Source organism: Dermacentor silvarum, chromosome 6 (assembly GCF_013339745.2).
Source record: "Dermacentor silvarum isolate Dsil-2018 chromosome 6, BIME_Dsil_1.4, whole genome shotgun sequence".
NCBI classification, from domain to species: Eukaryota; Metazoa; Arthropoda; class Arachnida; order Ixodida; family Ixodidae; genus Dermacentor; species Dermacentor silvarum.
Genome location: NC_051159.1, coordinates 153,149,140 through 153,168,927, shown reverse-complemented (window position 1 = coordinate 153,168,927; position 19,788 = coordinate 153,149,140). Strand labels below are relative to the sequence as shown.

Below are 19,788 nucleotides of genomic sequence, written 5' to 3'. Positions count from 1 at the left end.
GACGCAGCGTGGCGCCAGCGGTCGAACGTTGTATCCGGCGACGAGTTCGCGCCTATGTTCGCGCTGGTCGACCAGGTCCGGTTTGGAGATCGCAGCCTCCCACGTCTCAGATAATATTAATAATATTTTAATATTTATTGAATGATAATACTTATTGGCATCGTCAGGTTTTATTTTACTTTATGGAGCGTTATTTAGCATTTTGTCAATCTAAGCAAAAGCGGCGAGAGAGGTTCTTTCAAGAACACGGGCGCTACATACGCAAAAAAAAAAAAACAAAAAAGTGTTTAAGCTTGTGTTATAGAGTGAGGCTCTTTAAATTTAAAAAGCGGATCTCAAAGGCTATGCTTTTGCTTGTTGAATTTGGCGGAAGCGATTTTGGCAGCCGGAAATACGTTTAGACGTTGGGTTTTGGACATCACGTAACAAACGTTGAAGCCTCCCCCCTCCTTTCTTTTTTAATCTGATTTCAGAGTCGTGAAAACATCGGCTGACAGCTTGTTAACGTTTCATAAGGGGATAGGCATGTTGATTTCTGAACACGTGCTTGGTGACGAGCGAATTGCTCTGTAGCAGACGACCTTCCCGTCCCCGTGTGCTCGCATACAGCAGAATGTGCACGTGTATCGTTTGCGATTACTTTGCTTTGCGCTAACTTATCGGCACCACGTGGCCTCCTGTAGAGCGGCGCGCTGCGATGGGGTGGGCGTGGGCGCAACAGGTCGCGATATTACCCGAAGCAGTGTCCAGGTATGTTGCCGTCGCATCATCTAACGTGTCGACTACTGCGACCAGGAAATCAGTGGTACGTATCAGTGGTGAGATTGAATTACTGATTAATATCTGTCTGGCGCCAGGAGGCTAAAATGAATAATAAGGAACACTATTTAAAATGCAGGAAAGTATGCAAGCTGAAATCTTTCCGGCAGTACTCCCAAGAGTAAGTAATATTTATGTACATGTACCAGTTCGTCTGCTACACGAAACCTCGCGCACGCGCTAACACTAGCGTTATTGTTAAATAAATAAATATGCAAACAAACTGTGTCATATATATATATATATATATATATATATATATATATATATATATATCCCAATGAAATTCGTGAAATCCTTTTTTAATTGTATTCTTGGTTTTGGCTTAAATAGTGTACGTGAAATCCTGTCATCAATGGTTCATATCTGGTACCAATGGGTAGTCATTATGTTAATTGGCCCCATACTGGCCTCACGAACCAGCCACCACATAAGACAAACTTGTATTATAATCTACAATACCATTAAACAATTGAAAGTATATAGGTATTACAAATGGCAGCACAATAAGAATGCTATTTAAAAGAGATCCAGACACCGCCCAAAATGGTTTAAAAATTTATTTGTTTTGGCTCCCCCATGGGAGAGCTGAAACGTAAATATATTTTTAGACTATTTTGCGCGGTGTCTGGATCTCTTCCTTTTAACCCTTTAGGCCCTGGCGTCCTATATAAAGGACACGAAAAGAAATTGTTCTTAATCGTTACGCAAATGGTTAGCAAACTCAAGAAGGAATTTAAGCTATTCTCCATACACCTCCGCCCACATAGGCGACAGTTTCTTCATCCTTGTCTTTCTCAGAAAGCCCTAGAAGTGAAATCAAAATGGCGGAAGACAATAAACACGACTGCAGCAGTTTCCGCGTCTTTTGATAATATTTTACTCAATACCTATTGTCTCGGTAGCAATCATAATTTTGTGTGTTGTTTCTGATATCGTTAGGAGTGTATTTACATCGGGAACCTTTGCCTATTATTTGCGCATAGCCCACAGCACGCCATGATCTGCGTGTCCTAAATATAGGACACCAGGGCTCAATGGTTCTCAAGGGCCCGGAATAAGCTGAATGTACAGTGAGGACGCTGTTGCTTGTAACAGCTTCCGATTTCTTGTGTTATTATTCCCAAGGCGGTAAGTCAGCCTGAACTTCTGTATTCAATGGAATGGGGACTCCTATAGTAATATTTAGTATGTGTATCAAGGACCCAAATATGTTTGCTGCACTATAGGAAGTGTGCGTGTTGGAGGTGGAAGACGAGGACGATGAAAATCAGGATATACAGTTTGCCTTTGCAGGCTAGGGGAGCAGTCATTGCTACACAGTAGACGAAGAATTTGCCATATATGGCGAAAATACACCTGACAAAGTCACTATCAAATAAATGGAGGCCATTCAAGTGCAATAATCAAGGAAGTGGGCGTGTTGGAGGTAGATGACGATGAAAACCAGGATACACATGTCCGGAACCGAGGGGTCGCAGTGGAGCGCCTGAACAAGAGGACCAGCGCAGCATGCTTTTAGAACAGACTAGCGCGTGCCATGCTTACGCATCGAGCACGCGCCGCCTAACTTTATTTTCGTCGTCTTTTGCAGCCGGCACCAAGGCGCCGGCCGAGAGCGCCGAGAGCGTCGCCACGTTGCGGCGTCGGTGGGTGCTACACACAGTTTGCTTTTGCAGGCTTGGGGAGCAGCAATTTCTGCATAATAGACAAAGATTTGGCCATCTATGACGAAAGTACATCCGATAAAGCGACTATCAAGTAGATGGAGGCCTTTCAAATGCAATGATGAAGGACGTCTGCGTGTTGGAGGTAGCAGACGATGACGATGAAAAGTGGGATATAGTTTGCTTTTGCAGGCTTGGGGAGCAGTAATTTCTGTACAGTATAATAATTGACTATCTATGACGAAAACACATCCGACAAAGCTACTATCAAAGATAGCGCCATTGAAGTGCAATGATGAGCCGTGTATAACCAGCACGAAGGATATTTTTGATGTCTCTGATGCAAAAGAACCACTGTCAAATGACCATCATGCAAGTTTTTATACATTTCAATTTGTGATAAAGCCGAGAATAATATGCAACTTCGAAATACTTCATATTGCTCTTTACAACCACTAAGCCCTGGTGTCCTATATATAGGACATGACGCCATATCTTAAGCTGATGTGGTACTCCGAATAAAATAAATATTTTTGTGCTTCTTAGGCCGTAGTAAATCAATACAAAACGGAGAAAAATTTTTCTGCATGTTAAAAAAAATTCAGGGCTGAAAGGGTTAAATATGCATCATCCCGACCAGACGGGCTTCCGTAATACTCTCGAATTCATTAAGAATGCTAGTTCTAAAGAGATTTACTTTTATACAGTCAATAGATGACAGCTTTCCATCTCAAAAAGATGTGAAGTTGCACTAGTTTAGTTTTGCTCTTGAATATTGGGCATGCTGGGTGCAAATATTAAAACTATTTTAACAGCTAGTACAAGATGTATTGCTGTATTTTGCGCTGTATTACGATACTTACTGTTCAAGGTGCTCTACATTAAGTGATGAAATTCGCTAACAATATTTGCATTTTTGTTTGAAGCACTGCCGACAGCACTAATGTAATGTGCAATGACAAAGGCGAATACTTTCTTTAAGGTAGTCGTATAGGTGTGTGCTTAGAGCGAATTTCTGGAGTTGAGTGCCAAATGTTGTGATTCACACAATTTGTTAAATGTTGGAGATACATATTTAATTTTTCTCAGCTGGAACAAAATACCTAAGCGTCTTTTGAGTGCCAATAGTCTTACTGAATTAGGTTTCTACTCGAAAATCACCCAATGGTATTTTTGGACCAGAGGAATGGGGAATTGAAGAATTATAGGCAAATATAGTGAAAACATTAGTGAAAATATATTTGGTAAGATCATTCAATACAAAAATTATGCTAGACTATCAAGTAAAAGTTAGTGAGGTTATGTATACACATATATACACAAATTTGTGAATAAGTATCAAAGCTTCAGCAGCATGTAATTATACAGAAACATGTTCTTCCCTGCAGTCATGTACACTCTTGCTGTAGCCTTCGAATTCTGAAATACAGTTCTCAAACCACAGGCAAGAAGCCTCAATGCCCCCACATATTTTGTGTGATATTTATACATCCTGTCAGAGCGCTAATTACATTGAAAAAGAATGCAAGGCTGTTGCTATAGGTACTCCTGCAACGAGTCTTTAAATATATATTAAGCCTTATAAGATCTTTTTGACCATGCTGCATGTATCATTTGGTACATGAAACGCAGATATACAAGTTGAATTGTGAGCTAGCATAGTACATGTCCTAACTTTCTGTATGTAGTTTTCACTAGACCAAGACTTCTAACAAAAATATATCATTCAATTCAGTGATACAGCAACACGCGCACAATATCAGAGATTTGAGAAGCAGTGTGCTTGAATATTAATTTCAGCACCTAATTATGGCACATCCACAGCAATTAATGAAGAGGGAAAGCCTGTAGGATAACAGAAGCCTTGCCCCTTTTTTTTTTCTGACACCAAATAAAGAGCACAAGCCAAAACTGCCATCCTTTTGCACAACATGGGAGACTCCCATCACACAGAAGACGTCGCAGCTTATCTTGAGAGGCTCTTCACTGATGAGGACATCATGTCTCTTCCTTTTCAGAGGTATGTTTTATGTGCCACATATGACCGATGCGACACAAATAATAAAAATATTTGCAACCAAAAAGTTTTCTAGGCCCGCTGATTGCCAAGCGTAGAGCACCAAGGCTCATGCAGAAGTACAAAGAAATGGCTCCAGGAAAGGGCCTCTTGGAGTGGACTGAAATGCAAGGAGCACTGCTCACCAACACGCTGGACAAGATGTCACCTGAAACTGGTGTGCTGCTTTCCTCTCAATATATATGCACTCGCAGTTAATTGATCTTGCTAGTTATTGTGGCTGGCTCCTTCAGAGGCAACCATGCAGAATGTATGTCGGACACATTTTTGGCTTAGCATCAGAAAGTGTTCATTTCGTTCTGCACAGTGACAGTGCACTTGGGGCGTCTCTAAAAGAGAAAGGGGGAGGGGGGGGGGAGACGGTAGGGTGGCCGACCCTCCAATATTTTCTCCTGCACCCCCAATGAAAATGGAGGATCATTCTCTGCACCCCTATAGGAAACTCCATGGCATTGCCCCAGATTGTAAAAAAATCCATGGCAGTTCTGGATTTCATCATATGGTGTTGCCAAATATGCTAGAGATATGTCATCTGCATTTTCTGCTTTCAGCAACCACAGGCCGGGCTTCCCACATTTCCAATCTGGCACTAAAAGCAAATTATTTATTTGAAAAAAAAAAAAAGGCTCATTATGTTTTTGATATTTAAAACACAGAGGGATGAAAGGGAAAAACTGTCATTCACCCCAATGTAGCACGCAGCTACCAAGGGATGTTCAATGTGCAGATGTACATGCAAGTAACTAAACTTTTTCCTTCTTGACTAGATCAGTCTGATGCTGTGAAATTTAATCTCTCAAAACTTTCTAAATAACTCTGCAACGACACCCCCGTCTCCATTTTTTTTTTTTTTTGTCATAATTCATTGACTTGACACTGGCGAAGAAGATATGGTTCTTCTAACCAGCACTTAACAAATTTCTTCAGAAAGATAGCATGTTTTACTTGTAACTTTTAACCTCAGTAATATTTTTTCACATGTTGGCACACAAGCATTGACAACAAGCAGGCAAGCTTTAGTGACCACATGAATTCTGAATTACCCTTGATGACAAATTAACTGGTAAAAGGTGTGCAAATATTTTAAGTATAAGCAAAAAGGTTCAAGCTTGGAAAAGGCAGGAGTATGACTTGAGTCATACTCAAGTCAGTCATGCAGATGAAGACAGAGGCCACATGTTAATTAAAATGCTATTGCCTTCATTACATTCATCAATTTCCATCAATACTTTATTTTGTTTTGCACGCAGTGTTCACATGCATATGTAACATGAAGCATATTGGAAAGACTCCTTGTACTTGCATATTGGCAGTATAGTGTTATGCTTTAGGCAACACAGGTAGACAGCATGTTTATTGAAAGCCCAAGATGGTGATAGCAACAAAAACCAATAGGCAATAGTCCATGCAACTATACTGCCTTCTTTTTCCGATGTTGCAAAGAATTAAAATTGCCTGTAGCATGTAGCACTTGCAGTGTACAAGACAGGCTATTGCAGCCTATTTTTGGGAATAATATCTGTACATCGGTCATACTCTCACAATTTCTGTTGAATGGGCATGACTCCAACACTTGCAGGCTTCAATTCCACAAGTGAAACATACACCCTAAAGTGAATAATTATAGACTGGCAGAAGTTTGTTAACTGGCTAACTGAAGATTGCGATTTCTCATGCAAGTAACATCTGTATCTTCGAGTATGCAGTTTAAGTGGCAGAACTGTGCTATGCAGGCAGTGTAACTCCTAAGTACTACACTTGTAACCTTGAAACCTGTCTAGCAAACTCTGTTTATTGGTGTTTTGGCAAAATTATTGCTGTGACTGGATTACAGTTAAAACCAAAGCATATTTCATTTTTTTCCCCCTCGTGCATCTGCCAGGACCGCACAAGTACTTCATTGGCTTCCGTTATTCCAAGCCACTGATAGAGGATGCTTTGTTGGAGATTGAAAGGTAAGACTCTGCTAGTTGCCTTAACGAGATTGTACATCATTGCAGTGTGTCCCACTGCATAGATTGCACACTATTGCATTGGAGTTTCCACCAAGATCAGTGTTTAAGCTCAACAGGGACCTGTCATTCACAGTGGCTAGTGACCCCATAAGACTACTTATCGTTCTTTTCCATTTTAAATTACGTGGTTTTACGTGCCAAAACCACAATATGATTATGAGGCACGCCGTAGTGTGGGACTCCCGGAATAATTAAGACCACCTAGGGTTCTTTAACGTGCACCTAAATCTAAGTACACAGGTGTTTTCGGCATTTCGCCCCCATGTAGCTGGGATTTGATCCCGCGACCTTGTGCCTAGCAGCCCAACACCAACGCCATTAAGAAACCACGGCGGGTGTTTTTACACTTTACTGCACAACTGTTGTTTGTCATGCGAGTTTTTGTGTCCATATGTGCAATGCTGTGTTCCAGAGAAGGCATTGAGCAAGTAGTGGCCTTTTCCCAGTACCCCCAGTACAGCTGCTGCACTACTGGAAGCAACCTGAATGCCATGTACAGATTCTGCAGCAAGCAACAGCTGCTCAGCAAAGCAAAATGGATCTTCATTGACCGATGGCCTGTTCACAATGCCATCACTCAGGTGAGTAAGAATGTAAAGGAAATTCATGATGCATGCTTCTACTAAAACACCTGCTGCAGCCAAAACTATAACATATTTATTGGTACTATTGGCTGTTATGCTATTCACTATTAAAATGTGTAGTCCATTTTTTTTTTATAGTTGTGGCTAGAACAGAAGCTTCTCCAAGTTGATAGGCTCATTTTGTCTTTTAAATGACAATGATGGATCTGAATTTAAAAAAAAATTAACACACTTTTTTTTTCTTTCCCCTGAATTCCAGCACTTGACATGCATGGATAAAATGCTAAGTAAAATAAGCTTTTCTTGCAATGAGCACTTCTTCTTTTAGTAGAGAGGCTATAATATATGATACGCAGAGTATCTTGTCTGATGTACATTACAATGGAACTGATCTTGGCAAATCTGACAGCCATACTGAAAGAGACAGACAGTGCAAATGGCAGTACGTATGGATAACTTGATTTGCCCGTGTTATCTATTTTCCTTTTTTTTTTCTAGGCTTATGCAGACATAATTAAAGAAGAGCTCAAGAAGTTTCCTGAGGAAGTCCGACAACAAGTAGTTCTTCTGTTTTCTGCACACTCTCTTCCAATGAAGGCAAGCACTAGGATTATGTGATAATATTGTCAATGCAATAGAGAGGGTGGAACAGAAAGCATGCAAAAGGTACAGCCGCACCTCAATTATGTGTTTTGAAAGAAAAAATTATAAATAAAAAAAGAAGGTATTGTGGGAGCAATACGTTATCCAAGTTGCGTGACCTCAATTCAATTTTCAATATTTATCTGCTGTGCAGATATGAATTGGGAAACAACATGAACCATGAACATATAAACAATGTTTTCTCTTTTTATTTAACTCTTATGAAACTCAGTTTGCCATCAGTTTCACTGCACATACTGTTGCATCACAATAGTGCAATGAGGTTATATAAAATACTTGTCAGTTCCTGAAAGTCCAATCTTATCAGTTATGAAGTTTTTCAGGGAATATTGAAAATAAACTCATATTTGGTTTATGCAACCCCCTTCGAAAATGTAATATCAAATGAATCAGACCTCTACTGAGTCAAGCTGCTCACACAAGTTTTCAAGACATGGAGTCCACAAGAAAACTGTATTTTCTTGCAGCCTCATTAACCCTGCAGCCAAGAACCAACCAGTGTGCCACTGAGCACATGTGGGTGTGTATGTGTATATATTACATAGTGTGTGCATCAATTAATTTAACATTGTACATAACCTATCAAGAACTTTTCTTTGCATCCTTATACCTGTATTCAATTATGCAAGGCCAGCACTCACTACCTTAGAGCTAAAAAGGTAAAGGAAAAAGGTTTCACCAGAGACTGCTCACATCATGATGACAGCAAGAAAGAATATTAGATAAAAATTTCTTTTAACGACTCATCGGTGGTTGCACATTCTGTTTGAAAGCGTTGACAAAAAATTCAAAGCGAGGAGGTAGCCAAAGCTTGACCAACGCAAAAGCAAGACTTGCAGTCTGTCAAGATGGCAACAAAGAAAGGTGCAGGCCTTACTCGAGTAAATATATGTGGCTTACTCTGCCACAAGAACTTGTCGCCAGCAGCAGGCGAAAAAAAATTGTGGGCTTTACAGTTCTTGAACTGCACCGTGGGTTATGAGGGATACCGTAATGGAGGGCTCTGGAATAACTTTGACAATCTGGGGTTCTTTAATGTGCTCCCAAACCTACGTAAACAAGCGTATTTGCATTTTGTCCCCATTAAAATGCTGCCACAGCAGTAGGCAACTGCACGAATGACTTCGTGCTCAGCAGCAGAATTTCATAGCCACTGAGCGACCATGACAAGTGAACAGAAAGTTGGGTTAGCCAGTAAGCATTCATGGTGCCAGAACAGCGCAAAGAAACGAACCGTGTAAGTCAGCCTTCTGTCACACTATCACAGAAAGAGGTACGTTTACCTGAAAGCACTTCAATTCTCCCCTTGCTTATTGTTGCTTTCACTATCGTAGTGATAGTGGAGTGGTTTGCAGGCATATGCCCGAGTACATGTGTGAACAAGCTTACGTGAAAATTCAGTGCTTGCGTGCTGTCGCTTCCCTCCGTGTGCCTGTTTCTTTGTACTGTTCCGTTGCCACAAACTTCACGAACTTGCATGTCCGACTGCACATGCTGTCTAAGTCTGGTCACATCAACTGGCGCTGCAGTGTCAAATCGATACAATTTTCACAGATCACACAGCACAAATTTCTACTCGTATGCGTGAGAGCTACAATGTTAACAGAGCTTTCAAGCCAAGTTGATGCATGTTATTGGCTTAATGTCCGTACAGAAGCAAAATGTTATTTGCATAATGTGCACTCTCCAGTGTGTTCGCTTCACCCTTTGACAATAGTTAAGACTGTAAAAGCTACTTTCTGCACTGCAGAATAATATTGATAATACAAAAAAAAAATCCCCCCATTCTCAGCATTTCATGTATGTATTAGCCAAACAATGTGCGTTCCTTTTTTCGAGCAGGTTGTGGACAGAGGAGACACATATCCAGCTGAGGTAGCTGCCACTGTGGTCAGCATTATGAGCAAGCTGAACAACAGCCACCCTTATCGCTTGGTGTGGCAATCCAAGGTAAATCGGTGCACATGTAATACACTTTATGTGGAAGTTTGCAGTATAAAGGTTTAGTTAGTTAGACTGCTGTGCATAACAGAATGCAATATACAAAAGGGAGATTTGTGTGCACAGCTGATATGCTCGAAAAAAAAAAGTAAAAAAAAAAGTAAGCATATTACTGTCGTCAACGAGTACTTTGACGAGACTTTGAGGAGTCAAGTTTCTGAAAATGTTCTCAAGAGAGCCAATTCAGTGGGATATTTGAAAATTCTGAATATGCAGCTTAAGTGGCCAGAAGTGAACGAATTGGTGCATGTTCGCACAGTAAAGTGGAAGGTGTGAAGCAACACACAGACAACAGGGAGTGCATCGGACATGTAGTAAATTTTTAGATAAGGTTCAGCTGGAAAGGCCACTTATTTATTTATTCAAGATACCTTACAGGCCCATTGAAGGGCATTGAGTAAGCGGGGCAATAGTAATTACAAGTAAAAAAAAAAAGAAATAAAGTTACAGACGAAAAAAAAAAGGAAACAATGCAAATATTACAAAAAGCAAAGTACAACATCTTTATACAATATTAATACGCAACGAATTCAAGTTATCACGGAATGTTTCGCCATTAGAGATGGATGCAATGTGATCCGGAAGACTGTTCCAATGTGCGATAGCTCGAGGTAGTGGTGATGAGTTAAATGCCTTTGTTTGACCATGAATGCGTGCAAAACTATTAAGTGGATTGTGAATGCGTTGAGATGTGTGCACAGATAGATGAAGCGGCAAACAGTGAAATTTATTACTATAAATGTACCTGTGAAAAAGACATAAAAGAGCGATGACACGGCGATCTTCCAATGACTGAAATGCAAGGTCTTGCTTTATTCGGGTAACACTTGAATGATAGTCGTAGTTGCCAGATATGAATCTGGCTGCCCTATTTTGAACACCTTCCAACATACGGATTAGATAATCTTGATATGGTGACCATGTGGATGAAGCGTATTCTAATTGTGGGCGAACATAAGTAAGGTATGCTAATTTACGTACATCATAAGGTGCGTTGTGCAAGTTTCTGCGCAGATAGCCGAGAGACTGAGAAGCTTTCGATGAGACAGCTGCTATATGCGTTGTCCAGGATAAATCCGATGAAAGGTGAATGCCGACATATTTGTACGATGGGGTAGCCGCAATTATGGTATCATCATATATCCAAAGTACAAAATGTAAAAAAAAAGGAAAATATAAATTGGGTGCAACAGCAAAAGATAATAAGCATTCATAACGAATTCGCTTTGGGTACATGCAACAGGGTGAAAAAACTGCTAGGCCACCAGCACTGCTGTATCCTTGGCCAGATTTGCCTCAACTCAAGCATAGAAAATGTGTAAATGTCCTTTGATTTTTGTAAAATAAAATTTTCTAATTTAAAACTGCCTGTTTATCACTATGATCTCTATAAAGGTGAACTTGCATTCATTTGTGTACAAAATGAATGCAGGACACTCTTGCCCACACTTTTGAATTTTCTGTTTAAGGTTGACAAATTTGGGCACATTTTACAGTGTTACGAATGTTTAGTGAAGTCTTATGAAATACAAATTCTGTTCACGAAAAAGTTTAATTTGTTGGTCTCTGAACCTTCAATTGGAAGTCGTTTGATTATGAAAGGATGCCAGAAGTTTCTGAAGCAGGTTAAATTGGCAACAGAGACACCAAAGTCGTCTCTGTGATCTATAAACAATGTGCTGCCTGTCAGTCTTTGCTGTTCCAAGGTTGCTGCTGCTTGTGCACTGCATCTAAGGATAAATCATTGCTGAAGTGCACATGTATTGCTAAACAGGCGTGAGCTCAGGGCAAGCTTTAAAAAAAAATGCTTACTATTTGCCCCTTCTCTCCTAGGTGTTGTGTCCACGGAATAGGTATGCAACTCTATGGTTTATGTTTGTACCCTAAAGACTGTTAAAACATTTAATTCACTTGTGGTTACTGAATTTAAGGTGAAGAAATTTGACAGTACAAAGCGGTTATGATTAAAACAATGCTCTTACAAGACAAAATGCATAGAGAATGTGCTTGATAAAATTAGAACTGTCACTAGAGATATGAAAACTGGAATTAAACTATCCAAAGACAACTACTTTAACGTGTTAATTAAAATGTTAGTGGGCCTATGTCGCCGATAGTTTTCACGTATGCTGGCATTTTAAAGTTACTAAACGATATCAAGGTCCAGTCCGATGGAGGACCTGACGACGTTCCCTTATACATTCTAAAGTCTTGTTCTAAAGAGATAGCTTATTACTTGGCTATTTTGTTCACAAAATCACTGGGCAGTGGTTCTTTGCCTCATACCTGGAAGAATGCCAACATAGTCTCTATTCCCAAATGTGTTGCCAAAAAAAAAGCTGCAGTAGATTATAGACCAATTTCATTGACTAGTGTCTGTTGTGAAATGATGGAGCATACTGTGTACAGTGCAATAATGAAACACCTAGAACAAAGCAGTTACTTCACCATGTGTCAGCGTGGCTTCAGATCTGGGCTCTCGTGTATAACACAACTCTTAGAATTTAACCATGATCTTTTCTCTGCATTTGACCACATGAGCAGATAGACCGCATGTTATTAGATCAAAAAAAAAAAAAAGCATTTGACACTGTCTCATGCCCTGTTGCCACATAAGTTACTTTTCCTTGGCCTGCACCACACCATCATTAATTGGATTAACGACTATTTGAAAAACAGGCTGCAGAGAGTCGTCATAAATTGGTGTCAATCCTAATGTCTTGAGGTAACGTCTGACGTCCCACAGGGTTCTGTTTTGGGGCCCTTTTTATTCTTAATTTACATTAACGGCATTGTTAAAGACTTAACATGCAAGCTTCAACTGTATGCAGATGATTGCATAATCTACTGTGCTGTAAACAGTTTGTCAAATACTTGCCACCTTGAGAAAGACCTGGAATCTATACAGTAAAATGGACTATGACTTTAAACGCCACAAAGTGCCATTTTATATTGTTTACGCACAAGCACACTCCAGTAATAAGTACACACTTTGCAGACACAGTGCCCATCGAAACGATTAAGAAAATTCTTTACTTTCCGAATATGTATACGACCAATACTAGAGTATGCATTTGCTGTGTGAGACTCGCACATGTCTAATCTTATCAATATGCTGCAGTGTGTCCAGAACCGAGCCGCCAGGTTTGTTGCACATGATTATAATTTTTTGCAGCAGTGTGTATTGTGTTAAGGGTCACGTAGGTTGGTTTGCTTCTAAAAAAGTGCAGACATCATGTGAAGTTGGAAAGAATGTACAGCTTATGGTATTTTCACAAAATTTGGATTAACTGAGAACTGTATATTCTGCCACCGTACTTAGCCTTTGTGCACCATGACCATGACTGGTCAATAAGTGAGATATCTTGCCGTACTTCTGTTTCTTGGGCGTCTTTTTTTCAAAATACGTTAGCAGCATGGAACCAATTACCCCAGTGCATGACTGTCAAACCCATGCTTCTTTCAAGGCCACATTGCATAAGATTCTTCATTACATGCCGCCTTGCCTTCCCAGTGATCATTTGCTGCATTTTTATTCCTGACAATGTTCCAGGACATTAGAGACTAGTTGCCATTGCTTCTTTCTTTCTCTTACTATTCCCTTTAAATTGTTATTTCTTTAGGGTGTTTGTACATTCATTTATGTGGTAATCAGACATATTCATACGTGTGTTTTCCCCTTCTGCTGTAATGCCATATTGGCGCTGCAGAATGAATAAATAAATAAATAAAGAAAGAAAGAAAGAAATAGTTTATTAGAGGCCCCCTCCCCCCCCCCCCCCCAAAAAAAAAAAAAACAAAAAAAAAAACGCCACTGAAGATAGCGAAATGCTTGGTAAAATGCTCCTACATATTTCCTGTTGGTTATTGACATGATTCAACAAACCGCCACATTCATCAATTTTTTTTCCGCGCACTGGATCCAAATGATTGTGGAGTTGCATTTTTGTTGAAAGCACACTGCGTGCTTGCTGTCATGCACAGTAACTGGCCGATTTAATTTTCTCGTTGAGTGCGGCACTTTAATCACACATTTCTTGGCCTTAGTCACAACCTGTAGCATTTTTCACGAGTGAAAACAGGTTTAGTCAGGAAAATTTTTTTGGCATAACCTCCGTTAAACAAAATATTTTAATAAATGAGTAGAGATGACCGTGCCAAATGCAACCTTTATTTGGCAGTTACTGGTCTAGGCTGCGAATGCTGGCATGGAAATTTCAAACATCAAAAGATTTCAATAAAGTTCGCTTTTTTCCCCCAATGCAACTGTGCTTTAGAGATACAAGAACGAGTTTAAAAATATAACAAAATGCATTATCAATAAAAAGTTGTACTGAGCCTGACAGAAAGGTGCTCATAATTCTCAAATAATTTAAATAACTGTAAAATTGGAATGACTGCTTTAAAGTAATAAAACTCGGATGAGACATAACATTGGAAAATAAGTTTAAAAAATAAGGCAACCTGGACGTGACGAGCCTCAAAAACAAGTGTGCAAGCATTGATCAGTTGAATAAAATATTGCATTGAAAAGCTTTCTGCACTATGTATTGGATCTTACTGTAGAAGTAGCAGGGCAGTCATTCAGAAACTCAGTAAAATCTTACCACAGTTCTTCCCAAATCCGGAAACAAGTGAGCAATTATAGTCAAAAAGCCATGTTGAAAGGACATTCATATGTGCTATTGGTATCAAAATTTTATGGACTGCAAGTATACTTCCAGCGACTGGGCATGCAGCCTGTACCAGTGCATGTGAACAACATAGTGCTATTGTATTGTTTCTCTGGATACAACCACAAACCACTCAAGAAATTTGATGTTTTCTTAGGTCCTACGGTCCGTAATCTTTTGAAATCGACTGTACATAATTTAATATCCGAGAGGGATTGAAGCTACAGCCGAGGGCAGCAACAGATTGGGAAATTTGCAGTCATGGGATGGAGTTTGCATTTCACCACATGCAACACATGAGAAACAAGTTAAAAGCAGCAAATGGGAACCTTTATAGGTGATTTCTGCAGAACTCCTTGTAGATACGCATAAAGACATTAACAAAAAAACATGGCAGTTATTGAGAAAGTTACCACAAGCAAAGCAGCTGTTCTGCTTGTATAACACCGGAAAAAAATATTGCAGCACACAGAGTTAGCAAGAATGTCACAATGACGCTTGCTCGCTTCAGGTTGGCCCCATGCCTTGGCTCAGTCCCAAGACTGAGGAAGCCATGCATGCTCTGGTGAAGGAAGGCCACCGGCACGTGATGGTGGTGCCAGTGAGCTTCGTGAACGAGCACGTGGAGACACTTTACGACATGGACGTCGAACTGGGAAGGGAGCTGGCACCTGAGGCAAGTGCTACGATGGGATGATTAGTGAAACGCGTGACAGCCTGCAGCAGCAAAGTTCAAGTGTGTAGGCTGTATTTTCAAAGTGGCACTTCTAAGGTATAGCATGGAAATATCACAACTAAAAGTTTTCAGCTGGTTAGGCTTTTCAGAATCTGTTGTGCAGTGGTTCACTGTTTATCCTTTTGTGAAGCCACAAAATAGAGTTGCAAACACTTGGTTCAAAAAACGTTTTTAAAATTGCGCGAAAAAAAGCAAGGACACACGAAAGAAACACACACGACACCACGAGCGCAGGAACTTCACTCGTGGTCTCGTGTGTGTTTCTTTCGTGTGTCCTCATTTTTTTCCGCGCAGCTTTAAAAACATATAAAAAGCTATGAACAAACTAGCCCACCAGAACGTCCTACTAAAGGTTCAAAAAAGCATTCCTGCTGCAGAATTTGATTGCTTACCGCTACAGTTAATGTCAGATTTTTTTTTTGTGTGTGTATGCGATAAATGAAACTGGCAGTACAAAAATGAGGGAGAGTGAGTCAACACAAATGTGTGAGCCATAATGTAACTCCTACAATTGTGTAGGGGTAAACGACCTTTAAATGTTGAAAGCATTGGGACTGACATACACGTGAGTCAACTGATACACAAGCTGCAGACATTGCTACTATTTTCAAAAGCTGTAGAAGAACCAAAGAGCCATTGTATATTCAACTTATGCTAAGGAAAACAACTGTAAAAATATTTAAGTTCTATATTAAAAAGCCGAGTTCCACAAATAAAATGTCTTTAAAAATCATGACCACAGTCCTGCAGTGTAAGTTTATGATGATGATGCCTGCATGAAACTAAATAAAATTAAATTCTGGGGCTTTACGCATCCAAACCGTGATCTTATTCTGAAGCACACCGTAGTGGACTCTGGATTAATTTTGACAACCCAGGGTTCTTTAATGTGCACCTTATTCTAAGTACACAGGTGGTCTTGCATTTTGCCTTCACTCAAATGTGGCCACCATAGCTGGGAAAACTAATGCCATAGATCTGTAATGAAATATGTGATGACGATCACTTGCAGATTGGAGTGCTGAATTTCATTCGTGCGCCAGCCTTGAATGATCACCACGTATTCATCCAGGCTAGTACCTTTATTTTTTTTTAAATAACACGTTCATGCTGCCTTTCTTCCACATGTGCCAGCAATTATCACATTGTGTTGTCAAATGGAGAAACTGTTTTCTTTTTACAGCATACTGAATAAGATAGCCCCCTCACTTAATATCTCACAGAGGCAGATGAGTGCATAGGCATGACTGACTTTGAACGCTACTCTCTGCCATCCTATACAAAAGTCATGACAGGCACACCGAAAGAAGACCCATAGCTTCCATTTCCAGCACAGGAATCGGCAGGATGAAATAGACAAAATTCCAATTTCTCATGGCATCTTAGGCCAGAGTGTTTTTTGCTTCAGGATATATGTATTGAACAAAAATGATGGTTGCGATGAAAAAGTCAATCCCAGTTTAAAAACATATATATATATATATAATGATGGCAAAGCATGTGCATAGATTTCTAAACAAAGGAAGGATTTGATATACATCATAATATACAGCACTTAAAAATTATGGGGTTTTATGTGCCAAAACCACCATCTAATTACGAGGCACGCCGTAGTGGAGGACTCCGGAGTAATTTGGACCACCTGGGGTTCTGTCGTGGGCATGATGGTAGAAAGTGTTTATGTGTACACCTATTTCTGTATACGGAATAGGTCTTCTGTTTAAAGGTGTGACATTTTGTTGCCGTGATGCACATCTAAAGCCAAGTACTTCTAAACAAAGCCCCATTTTTCAGCAGCCAGAGTTCTCAGCTACTTGGAATTGCCAGAACAAGCAAGCTGCAGTTATGGCAGCATCTACTAGTGCAGTGTTTCTTCAGTGGTTCATAGAATTCTCTTGCATTTCAGAAAGTGGAGCAGTATTGCATTATACAGGAGGCTCTTTTCTTTGTCAGCCCACACACTTGCATGTCTTCTATGCTAAATATCAACAGTGTTGCAGGAATTTCAGATCCATAAGCACTTGCATAAGACAACATTTTTCCATCTTTCATGAGCCAATAATGAACACACAGATACTAAACGGACAACTGAAATTAATAGGTGAATATACGTTTCTTTATTAAAAAGCAATAGTGCAGGCAGAGCCAAGGTTGCAGTTTATTTAAGAAGCAAATATGGAAAATTGTATCTGAGTGGTACATTATCGACTAAAGAACCTACAACTTCCTATACAGGCTTTGAGGCCAGCCCATTACCTCCAGCAGGATTGGTGGCAGTAAAAAAAGCGTTACCGATAAAGTAACATTTGCATACCCATAGTACTCGGGCCCTTGTTGGCATTTGCGACGAGCTATCTCTGGGTGGTCACAATAGTCCCATTAGTCCTGATAAAATAAAAAACAAGGATTGGGTTGATGTTGAACTAGACCTGAGATATATTGTCTTCACATCAGTTTGGTATCAATGCCTTCATTATAATGCAAAGGCCACCTCACATCTCAATATACATAGGCTTTGGTGACATTAAAGCTATTTAAAGTGCAATCTTGAAAGCTGAAAACAAACTGTTTTATTGTCATGGTGTTTGCTTGACATTTGCTCCTCCATGCATGTTTCTGCATTTAAAAAAAAAAAAAAAAAAAAAATTGGACCTCCTATGTGTTCCTCAAATGGCAGCCGAGCTGGCAGAAGGGCAGATAAGCCTCTTTACCATTGTATTTGTGCATGACACTCCTTGCATGTTACTTGTGAACTACCAATTTTCATCCCTTTCTTTCAGGGCATAGCTGATTTAGTGAAGGAACACCTGGTACTCAAACAAAAATGTTCTCCACAGCTCCTCATGAGGTGTCCCATGTGCCCAAATGATGCATGTAAGAACATGCGGAGGTGGATTGAGACATTGCCTTGACTGACATTCCATGTTGTCTTTACTGCAGAAAAGAAGCTCACATGTGCAGAAGCGTTATGAAGTCACTGAGCATATGATAGTTAAGGTGCAATGACAACAACAAAAAAAAAAAGTGTTCCAGTACATTATGGTCACTTCAAAGATGCTAGACCACAGCCATGTTTATTCTAGCATTGACGTGGTGCTCAATAGTGTTGGCTGCTTACAGCCTCGGCAATGCTCAAACACTGCTTTTATGGTGATATGATGATGACCTCAAGAAATATGGTGCAAACCCAGTGTGGGGGTATGGCCAAGTATTAGCGGCACGAGGAAATTAGATTTAAAATATCATATAAATTAAATCCGAAACCTTTGTGTGCAGTCCAAGCTGCACTGTGGCAAATCTTCATTGTCCTTGTCTTCTGACTTGATAAACATCAGTACAGTGCCATCAACGTTCATTATAAAAAGCTTGTTAAATGATTTAGTTGCTTCAGTGTGAGGCTGCCACTACTACCAAGAAAAAAAAATGTGCATTTTTCTCCAATTTATTTTCATTTGTGCAATTCATATTTGCATTTTCCACACTGCTAAAAATCCTCTTTGGGATTTTATCAATAAGTAAAATAGAGGTCTGCTGCTTGCATATTTTTTGTTACTCTGTCAAAAATTTTGTTCCACGCACAAAGCTCTTCCTTGCTATTAATGCTACCAAGTATTATTAGTGCATTGTAATCTCTGCATTATTGTGCATCCAGCTTTTATTTCTTGCCATATAAAGTTTATGTCACTGCAAATAAACCATCAGTTGATGACAACTATACTGACTCCTTTATTCTGCTGCCTGTAGTGCATGGTGTTCAGAAAGTTGACTTGCAGATATTCTCAGTGTCTAATCAGTACAGTAGAGTAACCCCTACCTTCTCAGTGTGAAAACTTGTTTTCACACAAGTTTTCACAGCAAGTAATACAGTTGAGCACCTCTACAACAAAATTACCTTTATAACGAAGGAATCATTCAGAACTGCTTCTATTGTGAGCAGTCCGGTGTGTGACCTTTACATCAAAGTGACCTGTATAACGAATGATTTCGAAGGCCCCTAGCACTTCGTTGTAAAGGCGTTAGACTGTACATGTCATGGGCTAATCGATAGTACCAACTTACAGACTACTTTATATGTTGTACAGTTGTACACTAGCGACAGAAGAAGTGGAAGATGACCATCCTTATTCTAATGCGGGGCATACGCTAACATAAGCAAAACAGGAAATGCCACCAGAACAGATCACAAAAAAGTGTGTCTGCATAGAATAGATTTCACAAGGTGCAGTAGAAGACTCCATGAAAAGAAGTAACAAGGAATCTGGTGCAAAAGTAAAATTAGTTGCAATGATTGGATATCTTGTAGCTACCAATAATTAGCGGGTATGTGCATCGACTAGCTTTTGGTCAGGGTAATTAGGACATCATTTTCGTCAAAAATCGCTGTCAACAAAGAATGCGCCCCTTCGAAAGCACAAACAATAGTTTTTGATAACAGGGTCACAGATGCGTGCCCAGTCCAAACAGTTGCGTTGGCATTCATCACGAAGCGCGCATCGTTTCTACGAATTCGTGATCGGCTGCGAGCACGACAAAGAAAACGCGCAGTTCCCCTG

General features: G+C 39.9%; 1 protein-coding gene and 1 long non-coding RNA gene across 3 annotated transcripts in view; one reads left to right on the top strand and one right to left on the bottom strand.

Moving 5' to 3' along the window:
• The window catches only part of LOC119456267 (uncharacterized), a 35,897-nt gene that overhangs the window by 15,151 nt on the left and 958 nt on the right, over positions 1-19,788 (bottom strand). The window contains exons 2-3 of one of the 2 annotated variants that reach the window (XR_005193091.2): positions 17,550-17,620; positions 15,053-15,170 (exon numbers count right to left, since the gene is read on the bottom strand). This is a non-coding gene — a long non-coding RNA (uncharacterized LOC119456267). Of the gene's footprint in view, positions 1-15,052; positions 15,171-17,549; positions 17,621-19,788 lie in introns of those variants that run through there. The other variant, XR_007467580.1, reaches the window with a different exon arrangement.
• On the top strand, positions 483-18,951 carry LOC119456264 (ferrochelatase, mitochondrial). The gene is made up of 11 exons (XM_037717928.2): positions 483-805; positions 899-940; positions 4,384-4,506; positions 4,572-4,720; positions 6,446-6,518; positions 6,991-7,159; positions 7,661-7,759; positions 9,668-9,775; positions 15,011-15,175; positions 16,248-16,307; positions 18,016-18,951. The coding sequence occupies exons 1-11, from the start codon at positions 753-755 to the stop codon at positions 18,145-18,147; spliced, it is 1,173 nt and encodes a 390-aa protein (XP_037573856.1). The 5' UTR covers positions 483-752; the 3' UTR covers positions 18,148-18,951.

Excerpts from the sequence above, each read along its gene's own strand:
- LOC119456264 (XM_037717928.2), top strand. The coding sequence starts at position 753 with ATGTTGCCGTCGCATCATCTAACGTGTCGACTACTGCGACCAGGAAAT. Across the intron at positions 4,721-6,445 it reads CAAGATGTCACCTGAAACTG|GACCGCACAAGTACTTCATT; the intron begins GTGTGCTGCTTT and ends TGCATCTGCCAG. Across the intron at positions 6,519-6,990 it reads GCTTTGTTGGAGATTGAAAG|AGAAGGCATTGAGCAAGTAG; the intron begins GTAAGACTCTGC and ends GCTGTGTTCCAG.